Raw genomic sequence first — 25,110 nt, 5'->3', positions numbered from 1 at the left:
TGACATGAATAAATTATACATATTCATACTTACATGAACAAAATATGGAAGGCAATGAATTTGTTATGCTAAGCACCAAATTGGCCTGTTTAGGTTTCAGCCATCCATTCTCACCTGGATTACAAAATTTTCTTTCACAAGAACTGTGGCTAGGAAAGTCCATTTATCTTGAAGATATAAATGAGACTTGGAAATTTATGTGAATGCACTTCATCTTTCTTTCAGAGTTAAGGAAACACACTCAGTGTTAGTGTAGACCATTTTTAAACAGACAAAAAGAAACAGAACTTTAGGTTGAATTCAATTAAAAATTTTAATGACTAAATGACATTGATTGCTTGAAAAAAAATGAGTGAATAACATATATTGAAAATGAGAGATTATAAGTGTAATTGTAGGAAACTGATGCTGACTCTGTGTTGCAGCATCTCAGAGAAGGTCCCACTTCAACACCCCTGTGGAAGAGTGTAAGACATCATTGTCCTGATGCTTGTCCACTCCTTTGCTGGGGTGAGAGAAGCTGCAATAAACTGATTAAAGCAAGATGCTTTCCATTCTCCCAAGGAAAATGTGGTAGAGTTGTTGAGATGTGTGCTGGCTGAAGATGAGACTCTCAGCTCATCCATCGGCTGCTCTTTGGAATGGGAAAAAAAAAAAAAAGTAAAATATCCACGCACAAAAATAGAATTTAAAAAAATAAAAACTCCTTTGAGCACTGTAGTCGTGGCAAGAAATTTACACGTTATGTCCTCTTCCATAAAAAAGCATCATCAAAAAGAACTTGTGCCAGTTTTGTATTAAAAGGCCTATAGAAATCTCTTAAAATTGCCTTGGTGGTTGGCAGCATGGGGCCCAGGCTTCTGTCTTCAGGTCTTCGGGTGTTGGATGCAGGACTCTTGGTAATCAGAGCTTCTTGTTTCTCACTCAGAGGCCCTGTGGAAAAAGAGAATATTATCATAAAATATTTCCCCCAAAATTCCTACCCTAAAGAAATCTAATGACTGAATCAGAAGGTTCGCCATGGGGAGAAAAATGTAATTTTTGTTAGCAGCCACAACGTTTCAGAATATTGAACACAGGCTTAGATCAGTAAAGTAAATCACTGCTGGTAAATATGGAAATAATACATGTTCCTCTCCTATTAATTAATCCTCTCTATAAAAAGCAGCACAAATCACTCTTGGAGGAAAATAGCTATTTTCAGAAAAAACTCAAGTGATTGAAGGCAACTTCCCCTCCACTCTGGAGCTGCAGGTATTTTATGCTGCTGTTTCATTTCATGGTGTGAGCTGACTAATACCCCACAGAAACCCCACAAGCTTCCCTCAGCACTCAGGAAAGGCCTGGTTTGTTTATTTTGGAGGCTGGCAGTGGGATCCAAGTGGACACAGGTGCAGTGACACCCCACTTTGGGAATAAATGTGCATCAGCAAGATAAAAACCGAGGGAGTTTTCCAGCACAAACCACACTCAGGAAGCAGATGCCAAGCTTTTCATCTGTTCAGCCTGCTCCATCCAAACTTTCCCATCATCTAGACCAAGCCTTGGACCAGACAGACGATTTTTCAGCCACATTTTCATTCTCTTGCTACTGTCAAATCAACATTGGGCAACGTTTTGTCTGCCGGCGTTTCTTCCCAGGATTAGCAACAGATGTCTCAATCAGCACAGCAAAAACACAATTTCTCCCTTCTCCTCGGCTACAAACACAACCTTTCATCATGCTCAGATTTAGGTTCTGGGCTGGTAGCACTTCAGTTTGTTAAAATTGTGAGGGATAACTTTGCATCTCCGTAACCCTGTGGCAAACAAGCCCTGAGTGCCTTCAGAAGCAGGGCTGGCTTCTGTGTGGGAAGATAAATCCCTGCATTCTGAGTGGTCTGGATTTCTTTTTTTTTCCTTTATATACTCTTACTAAGATCTTCTAACACCAGGCATTTGAGAATTAAATTTTGCTTGGCTCCAGGCAATGAGAGTAATGCATTCTTCAAGCCAAATTCCTCTGCTTCTCTTTTTGTCCCTTAATAAAGCAAAACCAACCTAAAAGAAAGAGGATAATAATGATTTTGCACACTTAAACTAGCCAGCAAGCACCTACCCAGATCCAGGAACTGGAACACCATGTGCATGGTGTACCTCATATTTGATGCGTGGTCCTCCAGGCGAAGAACAAGGATCTGATCTTTGTTAAAAACTGTCAGCCAGTCCAGGAGATACACAACATAGAGCCCTACCTGTAACCTCACCTGGAAGTACAAAAAAACCCAAATTAGTTCACCTTACAACACAAAACAACACTCAACTCTGTCATCTGGGCAAAAAAAAAAAAAAATCCCCCAAAATGTGCTTTTAAGGAATGACAGAAAGAAAGTATGTGAATATTTTTAAATCTTCCTCTCATTTTCAGAACAGCCTAAAGAAATCTTTGCAAACAGCTTTTCTGCTGGTGAGAGATGTCATCTTACCAAGCTGCACTTGCTGCACCAGCCACAGGTGTGTGTGTAAAAGTGCTGCACAGACACAATTACCTGGAGAAGGATGCTCAGCCACCTCACAGCCAAGCTCTCTGTGCTTGGAGCCTTCATGGAAACACTGAGGGCTCTCAGCCCCAGGATGAGCAGTGATTCAAGGGCAGGTGCTGAGCCCTGCCCCTTCTCCAGTCCCCAAGGCTGCTTATTTCAGCTTGATTTCACCTTGGGGAAGTCATTTAGGGGTGGGCTTAGCAGTGCTGCATCAACACTTGGACTCAGTGACCTTCCAGGTCCTTTCCAACCTAAATGATTCCATTCCAGGTCACACTGCCATGAGCAGGACAAATATTCTGCCTCGCTGCCAGGTGTTAGATTTGGGTGCATTTTGCTGCATCCTCTGATTGCAGTAATTAGCTTGAGATCTCAGCTGCAGCAGCATTGATGGTGCCTTGTCTGAGTACCCAGAGAGTCAGACCAGAGAGGGGAAAAGGCAGATTTTCAGCCTCTCCTGCCCTTATCTCTATTTTTCTTCCCTCCTCGATTTTACATAACAAGTTGAAATATAAAAAGAGTAGCCTTGGTGTTCTTAAAAAGTCCAGCCTCCAACTGTGCTTATAAATATTTTTCTAAATCCCTTCAGGCTCAGAGGAGAGGAACATGAATCCCCAGTCTTAAGCATCTTTCATAAAAGAGACTTAACATCTTCAGTTTGCCTTACCACAGAGCCCATCAAGTCAGACAACAGCTCCTTTCACTCCTGACACTGCCCCATGACATACAGTGATACCCAAATTCCCCTAAAAAAGCCTTATTTTGAATTATTGCTGAATTATTATTATCCTGTGCGATTCTGATGTGTGTCTTTGGCTCTTTGTAACATAAGTCTCCACATTTAGCAGATTTCTTGCTGGAACCTGGAACCTCTTATTTGATGAAGACACCAGGCTAAGATGGGATAATTCAAAATAATTCAAAATAATTCTGGCAGGGCAGTGTGGTGGTGTTTGCAGGAGTCCCAGGACAAGGGAAGAGATGAGAATCTTGACTCCATGTTTCAGAAGGCTGATTTATTATTTTATGATATATATTATATTAAAAGAAAATGATATACTAAAACTATACTAAAATAATGGAAGAAAGGATTTCATCAGAAGGCTTGAAAGGAATAGAAAGGAATGGAATGATAACAAAATCTTGTGACTGACCAGAGAGTCCGAGACAGCTGGACTGTGATTGGCCATTAATTAGAAACAACCACATGAACCAATCAAAGATGCACCTGCTGCATTCCACAGCAGCAGATAATTCTTGTTTTTCTTTTCCTCTGAGGCCTCTCAGCTTCTCAGGAGAAAAAATCCTAAGGAAAGGATTTTTCATAAAACATCTCCATGACAGGGCAGCACCCCAGCCCTCAGTCAGCGCCTCATTCCACTCAGCACTGGGGCAAACTTGGGGTTTAATGTTTCTTTTCTCACTCCAGGCTCTTGTAAATAGTTTCTCCATCTTCCTTGTGCACTCCTTCAGGTGCTGGCAGGCTGGGATCACCCTGGTCACTGTGCCTTTCTCTGGGTAACGTTCTCGCCTCTGATTCCAGTGCCAAACATCCCTTTCCTCCCCCTCAGCATCCACCAGCAGCCAGGACGCCCAGGACACCTCTCTTGTTTCAGAAACACATGAACAAGTAGCAAACCCCTTCTTTTCCTGGCACAGCCACAGAATCAGCAACCTAATGAGCTCACCAGGGACAGCAATCCTCACTCCTTCAGTGCACAGCAAACCACGAGCACAACAGATTTAGCAACTTGGCTGAAGAAGAAGCTAAAAAAGGCCACTGAGGAGCACAGTTGGCATGTGGGTTTTATTACAAGCACCTGCTTGTGGCTCTATGGAAGGAAAGAGGCCTCCTCTGCTCATTTCCAAAAGCATCTTCTTCAAGAGGGCTGCTGAAGACAACAAATGGGGACGGGTTCTGCACCCTGAGGATGAACATAAGAGGAAAATCTTTCCTTCTGGTTCTCTCTCTGCCTTTCTCTGCCACACTGGAAGGAATACATTTGTGCAAGCAGATGGCTGGAAAATTCTGTGATGCTGCCCAGCAGCAACTGGTGTGTGAGGGAGTCCTGGGGGGCTGCAGTCAGGGCTGAGCAGCTCCAGCCCAGCTGGTAAGGGAGAGCAGTGTTCTGTTTGCTCTGCTGCTGCAGGGCCCCAGCCCATGGAATGCACTCTTGTACTGGTATTTTACCCAGTGGAAGAGGCAATAACTTCACCCCAGAGGCAAAGGAGGGAACTATTCCCTCAGAATCCTTTACAGCCTGAGCAAATAAAAGAGGATTGAATGGCAAACTGGCCAGATGAGATACTTCCAGTACATCTATCCCATATTATTCTCTGCCCTCGAGCAAAATCTGAAGTCAGTTCTATGCTAAAACTGTGAATTTTGGAATTGTAAGCCTGTAATACTTATCCATTTCCCTGCCAGCAGTTTCTGTGTTTTCTTGTATAATTTTCTGGCATGGACAATTAAAAAAAAATAAAAAAGATTTTATCTAGTTATTGGTAGCCTTTTCTTACAAAAGAACACATAATTTATTCTGATTTTGAGGCAATTTGGTACTGCAAAGATCTTTGCCAGAGCTACTTTTTTGGAGACATCTGCAAAAAGCTTGCACATTAAATTGTAATCTTCACTAAATGTGCTCTCCGTGCACTTGCACAATAGGAAAGCTGTGTTATCCCTGTTGGCATTCAGCAGGGAACAGGCTGAGGAGACAGCTGGGCCCCCACACCATCTTTTGCATGTCTACATATATATTTATACCCTCCACTTTACAAATGAAGAGGGAGAAAGGTTTGATTTCTCGCTGCTTCCTTGCACAGGATTTTGGTGTTTTAACAACCTTTCCACCAGGCTGCCCAGGCACAAAGGGACTGGGGGCACTGATGGACAGCAGCTGGACAGGAGCCAGCAGAGAGCCCTGGGGACCAAGGAGGCCAAAGGCTCTGGCCTGGGTCAGGAATGGTGTGGCCAGAGGAGCAGGGAGGTCACTGTGCCCTGCCCTGGGCACTGCTGGGGTCACACCTCGAGTGCTGAGCCCAGCCCTGGCCCCTCAGCCTGGGAAGGACCTTGGGACACTGAGCACATCCAGAGGGGCTGGGAACACAAACCCTGTGAGGAGCCCTGAGGGAGCTGGGGGTGCTCAGCCTGGAGGAAAGGAGACTCAAGGCTGCCCTCATCGCTCTCACAGCTCCTGAAAGGTGCCTGTGCTCAGATGGGGCTGGGCTCTGTCTCCAGCAGCACTGACACAACCAGAGCACTCAGCCTCAAGGGAAATACAGGTTGGATATTGGGAAAAAGTTTTTCACAGAAAGGGTGATAAAGCTCTGGAATGGCTGCCCAGGGAGGTGGTGGAGTCCCCATCCCTGGGTGTGTTTAACAAAGCCTGGATGTGGCACTGGGTGCCAGGGTTGAGTTGAGCTGTTGGGGATGGGCTGGACTCAATGATCTTGAAGGTCTCTCCCAACCTGGTCACTCTGTGAACTGTGTGAGAAGAGCAAGGAGCCCCAGGTGGCAGGGATACGTACGGGCATGGCGTTGTTGAGGGTGTTGTTGTAGACACAGGCTCGCAGGGAGAAGTCCAGCACACAGCCCTCAAACAGCTGCAGGGACTCCGCCACCTTCTCGTGGAAATCCTCCGCGGATTTGTTGGCGCTGGCGAAGTACAGATAATCAGAGTACAGCCTGTGAGGGGAAAGCACGGCAGTGAGGGGCTGAGGGAACGGAAGAACGTTCATTTACACCACAGATTTGGCAATTCCAATCAGCTGCAGGAATCCAGGGAAAGGGGACGTGTGGGGAACAGCGTCCCACCCACAGCCGGTCACCCAGTGACGTTTCTTCATTCATTTCATTTCATTCACAGCAAAACCCTCTCCAGGGGATTTTGAACAGCATCTCCACTTTCAAGGTCTGCATCCCTGGAGACCTGACCCTAGAAATCGTGTGAGCCAATGTTTTCTCCTGAAGGCAAAATTCAGACTTTAAATTCGTGTTCTCTGCGAACAGAAATGGTCTCAGCTGACGTTGCTGCCCCTCTCTACACCTGGTGTTCCATGGTCAGGAACAGTCTTCGTCTCTTAAGATTAAAGCTGATTTTACAAACTTTAGGTGGGTTAGAAAGAGCAGTTCTTATATTACTACCAAGCTGGCTACAGTCATGAGTTAGAAAGAGTCCAGATTTCCCATTCCTTTCACAGGAAGCTTCACCTCCAATCTTATGTTGACTTTCCATCAAAAAACTTCCAATTTACAGCAGTCTACCTGTTGATTTTCTATATTTTTTTAAGATGAAGCAGGAGTTTCTCTAAGCTACAAAGCATTATATCCCTCATTGCTCACTTTTAGCATAATTACTTAAAATCACTTTAAAAAAGATAATGTAAATTCAAATTCCTTTGGGGGTGATGCAGTGATAAAACCCAAAACCTACAGGCAAGGAAAATATAAATTTTAGCATTAAGCCCTGAAGCCTTGATTAGGCTTTTGCAAGATAAACATGTTTTAAAGAGGCAAAGGAAATGCTCAGACATGACACAAATATTAGATCTGCTGAACATGACATTTTAACTTCCTTTCATAATTAGGCTTAGAATGACCAGAACCACAACAATTACACAGGATTCTGAAGACAATTTTGTATCACTCAGGGAGTCACTTCCCCAAGTGTGTTTGCAGCACAGATCTGATGCCTCCACAATACCCTTCTCTTGATGAAATTCCAGAAATCCTACATATTTTTCAGCCTCTTTCAAAAAACCACAGGTGTTTAAGAAATAAAAACACCAATTTATTTAGGTCTCACTTATTACTGCAGTAACCTTTTGTATTGCACTTAGTTTATTTATCCTTTAACTTCCCTATATTTCCGTGGGTACTTAAAAACACCTCATTTGGAAAGTTTAGGCCTAAATCCAGCAAAGCACTTAAGCACAGGAACAGCCCCTCTGCACTCATTATTTATGTCAGTGTTTTGCAAGAATAGAATTTTAACTCCCATGTGAAACAAATGAAGACTCTCTGTTCATTTTAAAAGAAAGAAGAAAGGGAAAAGCTGAAGGACCAGGCCAGCTGAGTTCACCTAAATTAGACATTCAACAGCATCTCCTGCTTGCAGGAAATGTGGATATGAGGACCCAGCTGGTCCCAGGGATGGTGGGACTGAGTGGTGAAAGGCTTCTTCCTGGGAAAAATCAGCCAGCAGGCAGCAGGTACAGCATGAGCCCGGCTGAGGGGTCATTACAAAGGTTTAATATCACTGCTTGGTGCTTCTAACCATCCATCAAAAGAAATGCATCATTCTTCAGACTCGTTGGCATCTTATGAAAAACTACATTATTGAGGACAAGTGCTCCCTCTGCAGGGCAGTTGAGATTTCCTTTCCATTTTTCTTTTTCTTTATTTCCCCATCTGTTTTTAATTCTGAGGACATCTGCCTTTGCTGATTAGGATTTCAGCTGTTCTAGCTACTTGAATTCCTTCCCTTCCACCTCTGTCCATTCCAATGAAATAATGACACCAGTTGACAACAACCATCTCAAAAAAAAAGATGTTATTCAAATATTCCCAGCTGGGGATACCCAGACTTTGTGCAGGTCAGATCAGAGCCCATCTCAGCCCCCTGCCCTCCTGGCTGCTCCAAGGAACCTGTCCCACCAATGGATGCCTGGGCTGTCCCTTCTGCTTGTGCTCCTGCAGCTCAGATGAGCCATCAGGCATGCAGGGAATTGCAAACAAAGAGGAGCCAATTTGTCATAAACACAGTCAAGGAGATGGAGCTGACTTTTTCTGTGACCCCTGCTAAAGCTGGCAAAGAGCTACACCTCCATTACAGAGGGTGGTTAAGGCAATCAGGGAGTTTGTCACTAATTTACATGAGGAAGCCACTCCAGCCACTCTCTTGCATAAAATTACCATCTGTTAACTCCTGGGTCAGGAGATGCTGTTGATGTGGAGAGCTGCATTTCCTGACACAGGAGCTGGGAAGCATCTCCCAGCCCTGCTCCCACCACAGCCACGTCCTGCCAGCAGGGCAGCTCCTTGGGGAGCACCACCCCAGCTCTGGAAGCTGCTGGGCACTGGCTGCAGGCTGCCTGCACACACAGCAAAGGTCTGCATTTCTGCCAGAGCCACCAGAGCCTGCTCCTCACCATCATCTGCATCCCCACCATCACCTGCATCCCCACCATCACCAGTATCTGCACCATCATCTTCATCCCTCACCAACACCTGCCTCCTCCATCATCACCAGCATCTGCACCATCACCTGCATCCCTCACCATCACCTGCATCCCTCACCATCATCTTCATCCCCACCATCACCTGCATCCCCACCATCACCTGCCTCTTCCATCCTCACCTGCATCCTCACCATCATCTTCATCCTCACCATCACCTGCATCTCCTTCCTTCCTTCCCTGAGTTTTTCTGGTGCTTTGCCCCTGAGCACTGACCCTGCCACAAGTATTCTGAGTATCCCTATGGACCTACAGTGAGAAGGAATTCGTTCATACCCCCTCAGTCTGATCCTTGTGGACTCTGCCTCCATCCCCTCCAGCCTCCCCATCACCCTCATCATGGTTATCCTGCTTCAGAGGACACAGTGGGAAGGAATGAGCCAGAAATCTGGAGGAAGACTAGAGAGAAAAAGTGAAATGCAAGTGGAAAGCTGGACATTCCTGACTCTCCACAGACATTTAAAACAGCCCATACCTTGGGAAAAGCCAAGCCCTTTCCCTGCAAACTCAGGAAGATCAAGGATGAACTCCTGTAGCTGTTGGTTGTGCAAGCTACAAACCCCCAGTGAAACTTTACGTGACTGTCTCACCAAGCACTTGAAAGAGTTTTAAAAAATTGTATCATTTGCTGACTCTGGAGCTATTTAATCATTCTTAATCATTATAATTTAATAAGTTAAAACTGCAAACCCCATGAAAACATAGATTTTACTACTTAAATGAAATGAAACATTTCCCAGGACTACTTCTGCTGAGATCTGGAGACACAGTGCCCTCCTAGTCTAAAGAGCCCTGCTGAGAACCAGGGCATATTAGCTCAGGTAATGGCATTTGACTGCATTTGGAAACCTAAAAATTCTTTTTTTCAGAGTAGCTCAGGCACTCATGGCATTCACACTCACATGCTTCGCTTTAAAACATTATCACTGTTACCTGTGCCAAAATACACAGAATAAAACCCCTCTTGTCACAGCCAAGTAGCTCTCAAACACCACGTGAATATTTACTGAATATTGACTTGCATGCAACAGAGTGAGAGCTGAAAATATTATTATAACAAGAAAATTTTCTTGCTCACCTTTCAACAGGGTCCCTCAGCATGATGATAAGTTTTGCATTTGGTTGGAAGGCATGGATAAAATCCTGGATTAGGAAGGGAGGTTCTCCTTCAGTGCTGTTGTCATAGAAGAAAATCCAAGCATTGTTGTCCCACATTGTCGAGGCACTGGCCTCCCCTGGAAATGAAAAGCATCTCTGCTGGTAACTCATTCCATTCTTCATGCTGGAGTGGAAATTGGCTGAATTTTTAAGTGCTATAAGGCAGATCAAAATTGACTCAAAATGAATTCCAGCACACCCTAGTTGTTGTAGACTGCTCTGGCTGAAGCTCCCAGAGCTGCAGCAATCCCACTGCTCTGTGCCTTTGGGAATGCAGGGATGCTTGAGGCAGGTTTTATGCAATTCCACCTGAAATGTTGCTTTCCACAGCCACACTGCTTCCTGCTGGTGGCTAACACATGCAAATAGATTTAATTTGGGCTGGAATGGACTGCTCAGGGGTTTAGCACCTTTTCCAGTGAGGAATCATGGAATCACAGAATGATCTAGGCTGGAAGGGACCTCAAAGATCATCTTGTTCCCATCCCTTCCACCAGGCCAGGTGGCTCCAAACTTCATCCAACCCAACCCTGAGGAGGCAGGAGTTTGTCCCTGCTGAAGCCTTGCAATGCTCCTTGTAGCACCCACAGGTTGGCCTTAATGCTCCCAATCCCAGAGAAGCAGCTTGCTAACAAACTGTAAAATTTCCCACAGAAAAATGTGGAAACCACCACCCCTGGTGATCGACAGTGTGGAAAACATAATCAGGAGAATCAGTGAGCATATGAGAAATATTTAAAAAGCAGCTGAGATGCATCATTAAGGTTTGAAAGGTTATTTTTTATATAATTATTCATGTAGAACAAGTCAACTAGTTATAAATAGATAAAGGGTTTATAGAATAAATAGCACACTTTGGTAGAATACCAGATTCTGGTATCTTTAGTGGCTGAAGAAGCTCACTTGAAATGCAATGCTACAGGGAGAAATATATTCAGTAAAAATCTCTGCCAGAGTGAGATATATGATGGTTCAGCTGCTAAATAAATGATCTGATATGTTGTTTTGAATTTTGTAACCTTCTCTGTCTTTTTAAGTAATCCTGGCATTTATGTGGCACAGTACTGTTCAATAAAACATGTACAGAAGCTTTTTGGGGACTTACACTCTGACAATCTAATGAAAGCTAACTCTTGCTAATGAGGTTTTTCAAATCAAAGGGAAGGAGATTACAAAAATAATAATGTTGTAGGCTTATGGACTTGTACATTATTTCCCTGGTTTTTAATTCCTTCCTCTGCTGGGAAAGCCCAAAAAAGATTTAAAAAGATGGACAAAACACAACATGAGAAAGCTACTGGCTCCAAACTTGGGCTGAACATAATGTGATTCATTAATAAAGTCTGGGACTTGTTAGAAAACACATTAATCTTCTGTCACGTTCATTTTGCCTCTTTTCAGGAGGAGGAGATCAGCTCCGTTGGCTGTAGCTGGGTGTCCACAACAGCTCCGCTCTCCCATTCTAAATTAATTAGCCAAAGCACTGCCTAATCACCAGCAGGCTTCCACTTGTCAATTAAAACTCAATTAGCCCAGGTCCCACGCTGGGTGAGGCAGAAACACAAAGGATTAACCAGAGGCCAGGAGCTGAGACAGAGAAAGCTCTGCTGACCACCAGGACGTGGGGACACAGAGGGAAGGAGCCCCTGCAGGCAGGGATTTGCTGGGGAGGGCACTCCAGGCATGGGGGTGACCTTGGGAAGTCCCTGCTCCATCCCCGGGCAGGCACAGCCTCCCCACAGCTCCCTCAGAAATGTTTGCCTCAATCATGGCAAGGTAATTAAAATCTGTGAGCCACCTACTCCTCTCTGGACTAGATCTGATCATCCCTCACAGCTCTCTGCTCTGTTCCCTGATCACCTTGGGTGTTCTGCTGGATTTATCCCAATTGGCATGGCCAAACCTGCAAACACCTCCCTACACTGCTGCACTGTGAGCTACAGAAAAACCCCAGTGCATTTACACATAAAATGGGAGATTCTCCTAACATCAGAGCCAGCCTTCCACAGACACTGTGAATTCCACCACCCCCAATCTGCAGGCAGGACACAAGGCAGGGACACAAATCCCATAACCATAAGGGTTGGAGAAGACCTCCAAGGTTGTCAAGTCCAACCCAAGATCACAGGCACAAAACCAAATCATGCTAAAGCATTAACAGGGCTCAAACTGCTGCTCCAACCCAGCAAAACCTGGGCTCAAGAGGCTAAATCTTCCCACAAGATGACTGTAATGAATTTAATGAGGGAAAAAAAAATATATATATTAAAAAAATATAATAATCATTCTGGTCCCTGCTGACTTTTATAATTTTAATTTCCTGAAGCAGGCAAACAAAAATTTTTCTGACAATTTGACAGTGTTTGGTTTTGGTTTAATATAATATAATTATATAATATATATTTTATATATATATATATATATATATATATATATATATATATATATATATATATATATATATATAAAAATATCTATTATTATATAATTTATATAGAATATATATTATATTCTATATATGCTATAGAACAGTATATATTTTATAATATATGTAATATATATTACATCTATATAATTATAATTATATATAATTATAATATAATACAGGTTTAATACCTGCAAAGAGAACAAGCCATACTAAACATGAGATAAATTAATCACCAACAATTATTTGTGTTTAATTACGCCGGTGCAACTGAATTGGTTTTTTTTCTTATGGACCTAAAGATCATATGAATTATTAAATTGCCTAAAGAATGGTGCATAACCTCCTCATTCAGTCATTAATGGATTAACATCATATTGTGTTTTCACAAGTCATTCCTCTGAATTTATCTTATTAATGATTCCACATAAACAAATCCTGTTCAGAACGCCTTGGGCTGGATCAGCCCTGTCCTCTGGGGTTCATCTCTAAAAAGATAATGGGATTTTTTTTTTTGGAAAATGCAGTTATTACCCACTAGGTTTAATATCCAAAGAAGCCTAACTTTTCAAAATAATATAACATGATAAACTACTGAAATATTTACAGTTTTAATTTGATTTTTCTTTACAGTCATCTGATATAAGAAAAGGAAGATTATGAGAAAACCTGATTTTCATACAGATTCATTTTAGGCTACATGGCTTTGTTTTGTTTTTTACCAAGGTCATAAAAGACTGCCTTAATGAGTATAATCATTCAAGACTTTTCCTGTAAACTTAATAAGAAAACCCAGCAGAACCTTAATGAAACAAGAAATGAGACCACAGGAAAAAGAAACACAAAGTGAACCCTACAAAAAGCTGCAACAGGAGGTGGGTAATCAAAGATGCACGTTGCCAATTAGATTAGTGAATTTAATTAGTATAAGCACTTCACCCATCAAAGAACAGGAGATATTATTGTAAGCAGCAGGAAAATCTGCAGATGTCCTTGATGGCAGCATTTCTTAAGAACCCCATCTTGCATAAGTTGCTCAGTGTTGCAATGTTTAATAAAGTGAAAGATGGATTCAAAGGAAGGCTGGGGAAGTACTGAAGAAATGTGACTCAGACAGGGCTCTGGTTTAACCAACCTAAGGCATCGTCACCATCTCATCCAGCCAGCAATAGGTTAAAATTTTAGCTTATAATGAGACCAAACCCCCAGTAATTCTGAGGGCAGGCAGTAAAATCTTGTCTCTATTTTCTGTAGAATTGTGACTTCAAGCCTACTTGAAAAGTCTCTTTTTGACAGGGAACTGTCACTTGCACAACTACTTTTTGCAAGGAACGTGTCTGCTTTCTCTGTGAAATAAGACTGGTAAAATTCCCATCCCCTCAGTTTTCTGGTTTTAGCAGACAGCAAAAGCAGAATTTAGAAGTTTATGTTCCTCATGGGCACTGTAAACCAGTACACCATGGGCCAGAGTGGATGAGCCCAGTGGATGTCATGGAAAGCAATCCAGGGATCCCCCCCTAGAGCCCCGTGCTCGCCATGGACTTCCACAAAGCACAATAAAACAGCACTTCTAGACCATTCTTAGTGCTAATTAGGTAATTTAACACCAACTAATGATATCTATTTCTTCTGTTGGAGCTTAAGAGCCACCGGGAGCTTTTGCTACCACACTCCAAGCAGCTCCAGGATTTCTGCAGCACCCAGTGTGTGTCATACCACCAGAGTTACTGATTTATCCCAGACATTGCTCCAGCATTTGGAAGTGAAGCCACAATTCCCAGCACTACAGGCAATCCCCTCATAACTGTGCTTAAAGTGGATGTGGCACTTGGGGACATGAGTTAGTGGTGACTTTGGAAGTGCTGGGGGAATGGATGGGAGTGATGACCTTAGAGGGCTTCTCCAACCTAAATGGTTCTGTGAAAACAAAACGGAAACTGTGTTTGAACGAGTCACCGAGGTCATTCTCATTCTTGGGAAAAAACTCAAAAAACACATTAATTAAATGCTGATGCTCATCAGACATACAGCATTTGCTCAGGAATTTTCTGAAGATAATCACAGCTTCTTAACAAAGAAAGAAGGAAAAGAAAGCCAAGAGCTTCCAGGCAGAGAAGAGAAGAGCAACACCAGGGGCTCAGTGCTGAGAACCAGCCACAAAATCCTGCTCTGGTGCCTCAGCTCTGAGCATTGCCACTGTGGATGGAGCTACAGAGAATTTGGGGGCTGTTTTTGCCCTACCAATGATGATGTTGTTCCTCTTGCTATGCTCCTTCACTGCATCACTCTGCAGCACACTCTGGATCTGATGTGCTGCCAGGTCAAACAGGTCCAGGTAATCTTCCACCGGGTACCGGTCATGAAATCCATCCCTCAGCCGGATGATTCCTGAGGAAAAACAGCCAAAAAGAGAGAATTAAAATAGCAATTATGACAGCAACAGGGCAAGGCTAACCACTGGTGCAAACCAAGGTGGTTGGCCCCGAGCCAGCCAACATCAGCACGAGATCAGATCGACCGAGTGCAACCCTCAGATAAAAGTGCCAATAATGAAGTGGCTGAGATCTGAGATACTGAATGATTACACCATAAATTCGCAGTGATAGGAAATATTTTAAGTGCTCTGTTTTGTAGTCCCTGCATGAATGAGCTTGGATTTATCTTCTTCTAAATTTAGCTTTTGGAAGGAATATAGAAGATAAGATTCTACTTCCATTTGCACCCATGTAAATTGCAGTAATATTGGACTCCCACTAGATTTACTGTTTTGAGATTGAGCACAGGCTCTGATGCCAAATATGCAAATGAACACACACTGGGAAATCATTCATGGGTTTTTTCCTTTCACAGGTATGCAAATAAAGCTCCACGGTAGTATCTTGTTTTTCTCCTCTCCTTCCCTACACTCCAGGGTGAGTTCAGTATCACCTTCCCCCTGCGTTTCTCAGCATCCTCAGCTGCATCCTGTGATTTTTATACTCCTTCTCCTGCTCCTGTTTCCAAATCTAGTCTCACTTCTCCATTTGCTGCACATGCTCCCCACACAGGATTTCTCAGCTCTCCCTTTCTTGTTCCCACAAGGCCAATAATTATCAATTATGTGAGAGGAAAACTCAGCAAGGGAGTTCTTTTGTCCGTTGCCTCTGATTTTCCCCTTTAGGAAAGTGGGATTTAATGAGGGTAGGAGAAAGTTCAACAGCATATTTTGACTTGTTTTGAGGGGGGAAAAAAAGTGCAAGAGTGGTGCTACAGACAGCCTTGGTTTGTTGCCACCCCACTCCTGGGAACAGAAACAGTGGCAAGGAGCCAGCAGAGAGACACAGTCGAGCTGAGACAAAGTCCTGTGGAGCATCAACCATCCCAGCAGAAGGGGAAAGGAGTGATTTGTGAAATGGGGCCTCCCCAGAGGGCTGTTTAACCTCAGCTGAAATTAGTCAGTCTCATAAAAATCTACTGAATCAGAGGATGCCATTGAACAAAGAGACTTTGTTGTCCAGCTTAAGTGTTAGAGACCAAACCAAGTTAATAGCCAGGAGCATAGGAGTCATAGCCACTTGCTGGCTGTCTCAGTTTCACTTGTGAGAGTGTTTGTCATATCCTCTGTTTTTCTTTTCTTATTTTTTAAATAGTAACCATTAGGTAATGTACTTTAAAGGCAGAATTAAAGGACTGAGCCACCAGGAATAAACTTGATCTTTCATTCTCAGTGGCAGACAGCTGAGATGATTAGAAGGTCACCCCTACAGATCCTTCTCCCATGAGACCACGAGCTCTGCAATGTTTCTTCATTCTCCAGCTTTACAAAACAACTTCAAAAAAACTGAATTATGCAAAGAATGTTCTCTTCAAGGATCAGCACTTGGTCCCCAGTGGCTGACCACAAGACTGCAAGTGGAAGGCTTGTGGACGCCAGCACAGAGATAGGAATTCACCCTCGTTCTCAAGTTAGATGCACTCCAGCCTGATTTTTTACATTCTTCTGCCTGTTTGGTAGGTCAGGTTCAGAGCTTTAGTGAGCCCAGTCTTGCTGAAGTGAGGCTGGATGCATTACCTCCTCCAAAATTCATTCCAGACATTTATGCTGAGGTTAATGTAAGTGGAGGTGTAAAACATTTTAGTTTAAGGTATCAGTTGGGTTCGGCCTTTCCTGCCAGCACTACCATGGAACACAAAATCCTCCACAGTTTTTGTTGACAGTCCCTTGTTTCCATCACTTTATCTGAACATGAGGAAAAGCTATGGCTGCCCCTGGATCCCTGAGAGTGTCCAAGGCCAGGTTGGCTGGGGCTTGGAGCAACCTGGGACAGTGGGAGGTGTCCCTGCCATGGCAGGCGGTGGAACTGGATGGGCTTAAAGGTCCCTTCCAACCCCAACTATTCCATAATTCCCATGTTTTGTCTTCAGTCAGCTGCTGACTGATGAACAAGTCCCTTCTCATGGGTCTTCATGGAGCACCATGATGCTTCTCTTTGCTTGACTTGGTTTCACTCTTCAATTCACACTGGGGCCTACAGTGTTTTTTCAAACAGGACTAAGTTATCTCAAAAGCAAAGCTGCATTTTCATCACACGGCTTTACATCTTAGTTTACAAAAAAAAGACATTTAGAAAATGTCCAAAATATTTCGTTCGGCAACTTTCTTTCTTCAACTTTCCCTTGCAAAGGGAGAAAACAAAAAATTTAACAGCAAAATCCCATCTCTGTGGCTGAGAGCTCCTCACCAAGAAGCAAGGAACAAAATCCTGTCTGCAGGAGCTCAAAGGTTCTTCTGGGATCCAGGGCACAGGGAAACGAGATGGAAATAACAAAACCACATGCAGGAGAAATAAAGAATTTGAAGCATCTCTGCCAGTGTCCCAATGCCTCAGAAAGTGTCCTTTCTTGCCTTTAGCCACAGAAATTCATCATTTTCCCATTCCAAGGAAGCTTAGAAAAGCACCAAAAGAAAGCAGTGATCAAAGTTCTCATCTACACTCCAGTGCCAGTTTTTCCTGATCCAAAGTCTGTGTCTGCCATAAAGCAACAGCAAATGAGAAACAGAAATTAAGATGTCACCAAAATAAGCAGAATCTTCCTCTTGGAAACAGTAAAATCACTGAAAAGTCTTTGATACCAAAGTCATACAAAGTGAGGGCACACCAGCACTTAACAGCCAGATTCAAGAAGAGGAAAATCCAGTGCCTGGGTGGAATACAGAGGGCACAACACTCATCCACATCTAGAAGGGAGCAGTTAGGAAACTCAAACGGGTCTTCTGCAGCTCATCTAATCTCTAACCACAAGACTGACCTTCCTCAGCATCCAGAGAGAGAGAAGAAGGAGAAAAACACTTCAGATGGATGAAATTCTGTGCTCAACCCCAGAGCCCTGAGACACCCTTTGGAGGTGCAATCAGGAGGGATGGATGCCTTTTGCTCCAGCTGGTCACAACCCCAGCTAGTCAAGTCTGCCTTCAGAGATGGAAATAATGATACCATCCAGAAAAAGGATCAAAAATACATGCAGGACCCTCAGTGTGAGAGAGTTTCTTCATGCAGTTTCTTCTCTACTGATCAGTGTTGGCCAGAGTTGTGGCACTAATGAAGCTCCTGCCACAGTTGCATTTATTGAATCATAAGGACTGAAATTTTAAACAGTGACCCATCATTTATTGATGTAAGAAAGGCTTTACAGAATTTTGCAGTACAAAACTATCACTGCTTCTCTTCAACTCCCCCATGACAACCTAACAGTTTCTCTTCTTGCCTTTATAAATTCATAAGGTCGGTTTTATGCACCGGTTTTGTTTTCCCTTAGATTTTCCAAACTGCTGCAAATAACACCAAATGAAATGTGCATTTTCTCAAGAGGCTTAACCCAAACCCCCACTGAACAACAGCAGGTTGAGCACCCACCACCTGCATTTCTCCAAACCACCAACTCCAGCGGTTCCTAGGCAAGCCAACACGCAGCAAATCTATAAACCTCATCCCAAATACTCACAAGATTTTAAGAGGGACAACTAACCTGGCTAGCAGAGTACATTCTGACTCACCAAAGCGTTTCCTGGTCCACCAGTGGGGCTCCTTGATGGCTGAGAAGCGAACGTCGGGGTGCAGCCGGAGGCGGTCGTACAGGTCCGTGGTGCCACACTTAGGCTGCCCGATGATGTAGAAGTGTGGCAGGCAGCGCAGGCGGTAGTGCTTGTCCTTGTAGTGGTACAGGTGGTTCCAAAAGACCTTCCTGAGGTAATCGAAAATGATGCGGAAGCGCTTGGAGTACAGCGCGTAGGAGTTGGTGGCGTAGGGATCCGCGGTCGTGTTGCCGCGGTACTCCTCGTACCAACAAGGGTTCTTGCTGTTTGGAAGGAATTTGTTAGGAATTACCGAAAACATCTGCAACATAAAGAACAACAATTTCAGTCAAGGCAGCAAGCAATCAACTTTTCTTACTTAGCACTTAGTTTTCTTACTTAGCGCAGTGAGACAACAGAAATGCTACCTGGACAGAACACTATTTCTGCCTACAAAGCTGACCCCAGTCATTGCTTCTCATGAACCAAACCCTGTGCAACCCACTGGGCTGGGAGACAAGTATTTAGAAATAAATCATTTTATTTTAAGACCAGAAAGGGCCTAAATAATCGCCCCAACTCCTCTACAATCCCAGGAACTGATTTTTAAAGTCAAACACCCAATACTCAAATCAAATTACCTTCTGGTTTTTAACTCTGAAATACAAGGTTTGCAATGATTTTCAGGAAGGTGCCCTGGCAAGCAGTTATTAGAAAGGCTCCTTTTTTATTTATCATTTCAGGTGACAGGTAAATGTAAGTCACAATGATTTTGCATGAGAGAAGGTAAAAGTTCAGTGACGTTGTACAGCTACCAGAAGACTGCCTGATTTTTTGCTTCAGGTGTCAAGACCATTTATAGAACCCATCCATCCTGCCCGTGACTCAGAGGGATGTGATCTACAATATCAACTCCTCAGCTGCTGTGAATCAGGAGACTCTAGGTGGTGTAAATCACTGCATGAACATCCAAGCAGTTGCACTTTTTTATATCTAGGCAAAAGACTGATCCACAAGCCTTGAAATAAGGACGTTAAAAGCAGTTTAAGACACGCCTCACTTCATACTTACATGTGGCTCTTGCTTCCTCAGCTCTTCTAAATCAGGGCGCTGCCTCGTTATAAACTCTATCTTTGAAGTAATGGTGTCAATAATTAATTTAATGCCTGGATAATCCTTTACATATGAAATATTCATTTTTGAAGGCTGGTAATAGTCTTTCATGTCACTAAGGCTTTCATTGTCCATTAGGCTGGGATTGCTAGCAAAAGCTCCGTAATGGAAGGGAGATGGGATCAGCAGCAGGCCGTGCTTGGCTCCAGTCAGTATGTAGGACACCATCACCAGAGTCATTATGATCAACCCAAACATCAAACTGCAGAGCTTCCCCTTCCTCAGGCAGAAAAACCCATTCCAGCTCTCACAGTGATCAGTCCTCACTTCCAGAACCGCCAGCCACTTCATCTGCTTGCTGTCGGTGTACAAAGGGATTTTATTTTCTCCTCTGCACACAGGACACTTCTGCTTATTGTGGTCAGGTCCACGGCATCTGAAACACTGTCTGTGCAAGTCATTTGGTAATAAATGTATGCAGCAATTAATACAATGCCTCATATTACTACTGTTAAACTCCTACGTTAATGAGCCAAGCGCAGCCATAAAAATGTTTCTGAAGCATATGAGTCATCTTTCTGCAAGTCTGAAATTATTTCATTCCTGGAGTGGTTCTACAGCTACTCAGCAATGCAAAAGGACAGGTTCAAAACAGAATAAAAAGTGACATGTGTCACAGAAAGAAAAAGAAGCCCCAACCACCAGAACCACACAAAAATAGATGTACTCTGGATGTGGCTCCCAGGAATTTGGCTCAGTAAGAGGAATGTGGCAAAGTAAGGATCAGCTACAAAACTGGCTCAAGTTTTTCCCATTGAACAAAATGAGAAGGGAAAAAAATTTTTGCGTAGTGTGAAAATATGCAAAAAATAAAAATAACTCATTTTCCTCTGCTTTATGCTGGAATAGGCAAATATGGGTAGTAATTTCCAGGTTCCCTTAAAACAAGCAGGTTCCAAACCGTACTGCTGCTGCTGCTGGAAGCTTCATCTTCCCAGAGGTGGCTCCAAAGAGATGCATTGTCCAACCTAGAGAAACAAACCCAGATATTTATACACACCCAGGCATCATATCCACACCATCCACAGCCATAGCAAAGCACAGCCGACCACCAGTCATTTCAGATTTCTATTTGAAAGATGCCTGCCATTTGCCAAGCCTGTTCATTACAGCACTCAGGACATTAAACCCAGGGAACATTTGGCACCAGGTTCACAGCGAGCTGCCTCTGATTTTGCATCACCCATCTGCTCACATCAGTGACTGGTTGCTACTACAGGTAACACTGCACGACTCACTAACCCACCCAACAGATCTTAATCTGCTTTTGAAATATGGGAGCATTTCTGGACAGTATCCAGTGACACAGGTTTAAATAATTACACTTTATCTGCTCCTGAGGACCTTAAATGAACAGTCCTCAAGTGGGACAGGACCCTGTTTGAGGCAGGGATAAAGTAACAATCTCCTTTCAAATATGGGAGATAAAAAGCCAAACAAAAAAAAAAAAAATCAAAAGCCATGAGTAAAACATTCAGCAAAGTGAAGGGATTAAAAAACAGACACAAGGAAAAGGCTAATGACAGCATCTCAGGTTTCTGGACCAAATGATGGGTTCTCTTATTACTCACCAAATCAGAGAAGTATAATCATTACTATTATGAGTCCCACAATTTGACTGTTTTGCCTTTAGCTCTATCAACACCTATTTTTAATGCTTAAGCAACACTGCTATAATACTAGATAATAACTCCTGCTTCATTCCTACAAAAGTGTCCTGATCAAATGGGGCAGTCACTTCAGATCCCACATTTATCATCATCCTTCTGGCTGCATTTCTGTATGAGACAAAGTGCTTTTGTAAAAAGTTATTTGTATTCTGATGTTTCTCCCACTGAACACGGTCACATATTGGAAGATTTCTGCAATCAGAGCAAGTAGGCTGTGTCTCAAGGACTCAAGAATAATTAGATAAATATTGAACAAAAGTATTTGCAAAATGCTTTCCTTCCAACCCAAAAAAGTTCATTTCCTTAATGAGTTTATTCTCTAAGCCAGATGAGGCAGACAGAAATCACAGCATAATCATTACTGACTATATTTAAACCAAAGGGAAAGAAATCAGTGCAAGACTTCTCAAAGAGACCAGTCTTAAAAACTCTCCAAAGGAGCAAAGCTGTGATGACCTTGACAGAAGTTTGAACAATGATAGATATTAAATCAGATTCACATGGGTAATTTTAAACCTAGAAAGTTTATGCTTTATTCCGTGTAAAATATCCCCCCACTAAGCATTCAAAGGAAAAAGAGGAACTATGGAAAGAAAGACCTTGGTGGTTGTCCAAACACCACCAGTGGTGGTGAGAAGGACAAGAAAGGGAAGTCCTGACAAGAAGAGAGAAGTTTCCACTTCTCAAGAAAATATTTCAGGCAGAAATAAGACCCTGATCAAACATTTTCAGAGGGGAAGCAAAGGGGGCCAGAGACAGAGGCAGTGTCAGGGCGGATTCAGGCAGCATCCACATCCAACAGAGGAAGTCATGAAAACAGAGATAGCTCAAAAAAAAAATACTGTAAAAAAGGGGGATGGAGGTGAAGGCCTTCATCACAAAAGATAAAAAAAGGAAGGTGAAAAAAACCCCTCTGAAAAAAGAAGCACAAAGAAGAGGCTACAGGTTAAAGCAGTACCTAGAAAAGATCTTGTAACCCAAACCTACCCTACAGCATCTCTTCAATTACATTTATCATGGTTTACACATTTGTTTTTATGAAATTCTTCTACCCTGAACCCCTCTTCTTTGATATCCACCTCAGTACCCTCTCTGCTCTCCAACTCCTTGCCGTTTATTTTCACAGACCAATTCCTATGCACTGGCTATTTAAAATAAAGAAAAAATCCAATTTATCTTCCAGTCCTCTTCTAACAGGCATCTGCAACCTGCTCAGTGACACTGACTGTACAGAATTATCTGAGATAGCCTTATGGGATCAATTCCAGGTTTGTGTATTTGACATCAATTCTCAAATTTTAAAAAGGAGCAATCAGAAATACATTAATGAATGCAGACCACAGGACCTTAGAAAAACCACATAACCTTCTCTGTCCTACGTCTTTTTGTGTGTTAAAAAATGGACTGGAATTTATTGAACCCTTCCCATCTGCAGACACTTGCCATGAAAATCTGCCACAAATATCACAAAGCCAAGGAAAAACCATGTTAACTATGTCTTTGGCAGGTGAAGAAAATTGTTTATCAGGAAGCTGATAAAAGGGGTAAAAAACAGAAATATGTTTAGGCTATAGTAAAGCTGAGATATTAATCACACCAGTCATGAGGGGAAATTTAAAGTTCCACCAGCAACCATAACTCTGCCAGCTTATGCGCAAGCACTGCACCAGGCTGCTTAATTAGCTGATCAGTTTGATGACCTATCACAGGACAATGACAGATCACTCAACTAATAGAATAAACACATTGATCTCATTTTTTTTTAATAACTGCTAGTTGCCAACACACCATTTTACATGATTTTGCACTGTCAACGTTCATGAAAGAAAAAGATTGAGTTGTAATAAACACATAAAAGGATCTAATTCCCCAGTGCCACTCCCTTGTCTTTGCCAAGCAGTTTTTGATGGAAGTTCCTTCCCTAAGATTTTACCATGGCATGAAGGATGCTCACCAGAAGGGCAGGATCTTCCCCCAGCCCTCACTTCCCTCATTCACCCCATGAAATCCAGACATCCACAGTGCCCTGCTTTTGTTCCTCCCATCCAACATTCCCAGCAGCCACAGCCACCAGCACACGTCACCTCTTTGTATTCCACTCCTGAGAGCAGAAGGATGTGGATTGCAGGCAGAGGGAAGGTTATGAGGCTTGAGCTGGTAATAAACCATGTGTGTCTCCTTATATTTTAGCTGCAAAGCTGCTGGCTGTTCACTGGCAGAAAATTACTCTCTTTACACAACAAGCAGTGTCTTTGTATATTGAATAATGTAGCATGTAATTTCCCCTTGTTGAAGGGAAGGGTGAATTATTTATGATCACGTCTATACTGCATTTGTCTGCTGTACATTAATGTGTGCCAGCCCTAACCACAGAGCAGAAATCAACAGCAACCTTTGCAGGCTCCTTGGCCAAAAGCAGCCCTTCTCATAAAAATCAGGATCTCTGGGAATAGCCTGAGGAGGAAACAGGGATATACAAGATGACACACAGCGGAATGGGGGGGAAAAAGGAAAAGCTCTCCTAGATTTCAATATATTCCCACTGAAGCCAGGGGGGACTTTGCTCCAAACTGGAGCAGGCTCAAGCTAACAAAGGTATTTATATGCAACAGAACTTAATGGCAAACAGGTGAGACCTTTTAATGGCAGTTTTCCTGAACAATTCCTGCATTCCATGAGAGGAGGGGCTGTTGGAGGCTCAGGATGCAGGAGAGGAGGGTGGCAAGTAACACTGGCAGGAACCACAAAAACAAACCACAAAGCACTGAAAATACAGCATCTGCCAGCCCCTACTCATCTCATCCATAGGGTAAAAAGAGACATTCCCCTCAAAAGAAAACATGCAAAATTTTTCATTATCCACATGGGTTTTGTTAACTGTATAGAAAGTATCTGAAATTCTGTATTCTTCCTATTAAATGAACATTTCGTGAAATTCCTCCCCTTTCTCTTTAAGGATTGTAAGGGAAGACTGCAACAAAAATGGCTACAGAATCTCAGAATCATGGAATTACTGAGGTTGGAAAAGCTCTCCAAGACCATCAAGGCCAAGCATGAATTGAGCATTGCCAAGGCCACCATGTCCCCAAGTGCCACATCCACACAGCTCCTAAATCCCTCCAGTGATGGTGACTTCAGCCCTGGGCTTTTGATGAAGAAATTTTCCCTAATATCCAACCTAAACCTCCCCTGCTGCAACTTGAGGCCATTTCCTCTTGTCCTAATGCTTGTCCCTGGGGAGAAGAGACCAACAGACTATAAAAAGCAATTACTTTCATATGCTCAGTCACGTAGCTAAAATTCTGCTCCTCTGTGAATAAGATAAAACAAATTGAACAGATTTTACACATATATATATATACCCATGTGGATGACCTGTTTTCCAGGTCACCAGTTCCTTAATATTTAATATGCTTTCCTTTCTTTAAAAACTCTTTAAAATCAACATAAATCAAACTTTTGCTGGTGCTCTTCAGGTCACATTTTCCTGTAGCCTCGTTACTTCTAATCACAGTCAGTTTCTCCTCCCACCACACGAAAAGGTGGCTGTTAACCTGTTATAAACACCTGTTATAAACACATTTCAGGTACACCAGGAGGACATTTCTCATCCTGGGGTATAAATGTTCCCCTGAATTTATGTCAGTGGAGCTCCAGCACTTTGTCTCCTCTCTTCACACAATAGAATTGAAGATTTCAGGTAAATCAGTCCTGATGGGCAGCTCACAACCTAAAATATGGATGTCTAAGGAAAGTGAGAAAATAATCCACCAGCTCTCAGATTAGATGGGATGAAGCCTACTTAGAAAGCTACAGATGCTATAAAATTAAGGATTAAACACTTTTATCCAAAAAAAACCCAAACAAAAG

At 42.9% G+C, this 25,110-nt stretch overlaps 1 protein-coding gene across 3 annotated transcripts in view; it reads right to left on the bottom strand.

Moving 5' to 3' along the window:
* Positions 1-294: 294 nt before the first annotated feature.
* The window catches only part of CHST15 (carbohydrate sulfotransferase 15), a 46,734-nt gene continuing 21,918 nt past the window's right edge, over positions 295-25,110 (bottom strand). For all 3 annotated transcript variants that reach the window (XM_077182795.1, XM_077182796.1, XM_077182794.1), the window contains 7 exons: positions 19,469-20,538; positions 18,380-18,719; positions 14,587-14,733; positions 9,841-9,997; positions 6,054-6,210; positions 2,099-2,246; positions 295-933 (listed from right to left, as the gene is read on the bottom strand). In XM_077182795.1, coding sequence (XP_077038910.1) covers positions 743-933; positions 2,099-2,246; positions 6,054-6,210; positions 9,841-9,997; positions 14,587-14,733; positions 18,380-18,719; positions 19,469-20,011 — 1,683 coding nt within the window. In that variant the 5' untranslated portion in view covers positions 20,012-20,538 and the 3' untranslated portion in view covers positions 295-742. The remainder of the gene's footprint in view (positions 934-2,098; positions 2,247-6,053; positions 6,211-9,840; positions 9,998-14,586; positions 14,734-18,379; positions 18,720-19,468; positions 20,539-25,110) is intronic.

This window comes from Agelaius phoeniceus, chromosome 9 (genome assembly GCF_051311805.1).
Source record: "Agelaius phoeniceus isolate bAgePho1 chromosome 9, bAgePho1.hap1, whole genome shotgun sequence".
Taxonomy (NCBI): domain Eukaryota; kingdom Metazoa; phylum Chordata; class Aves; order Passeriformes; family Icteridae; genus Agelaius; species Agelaius phoeniceus.
The sequence above is the reverse complement of the archived record's forward strand: the minus strand, read 5'-3'. Positions and strand labels throughout refer to the sequence as shown.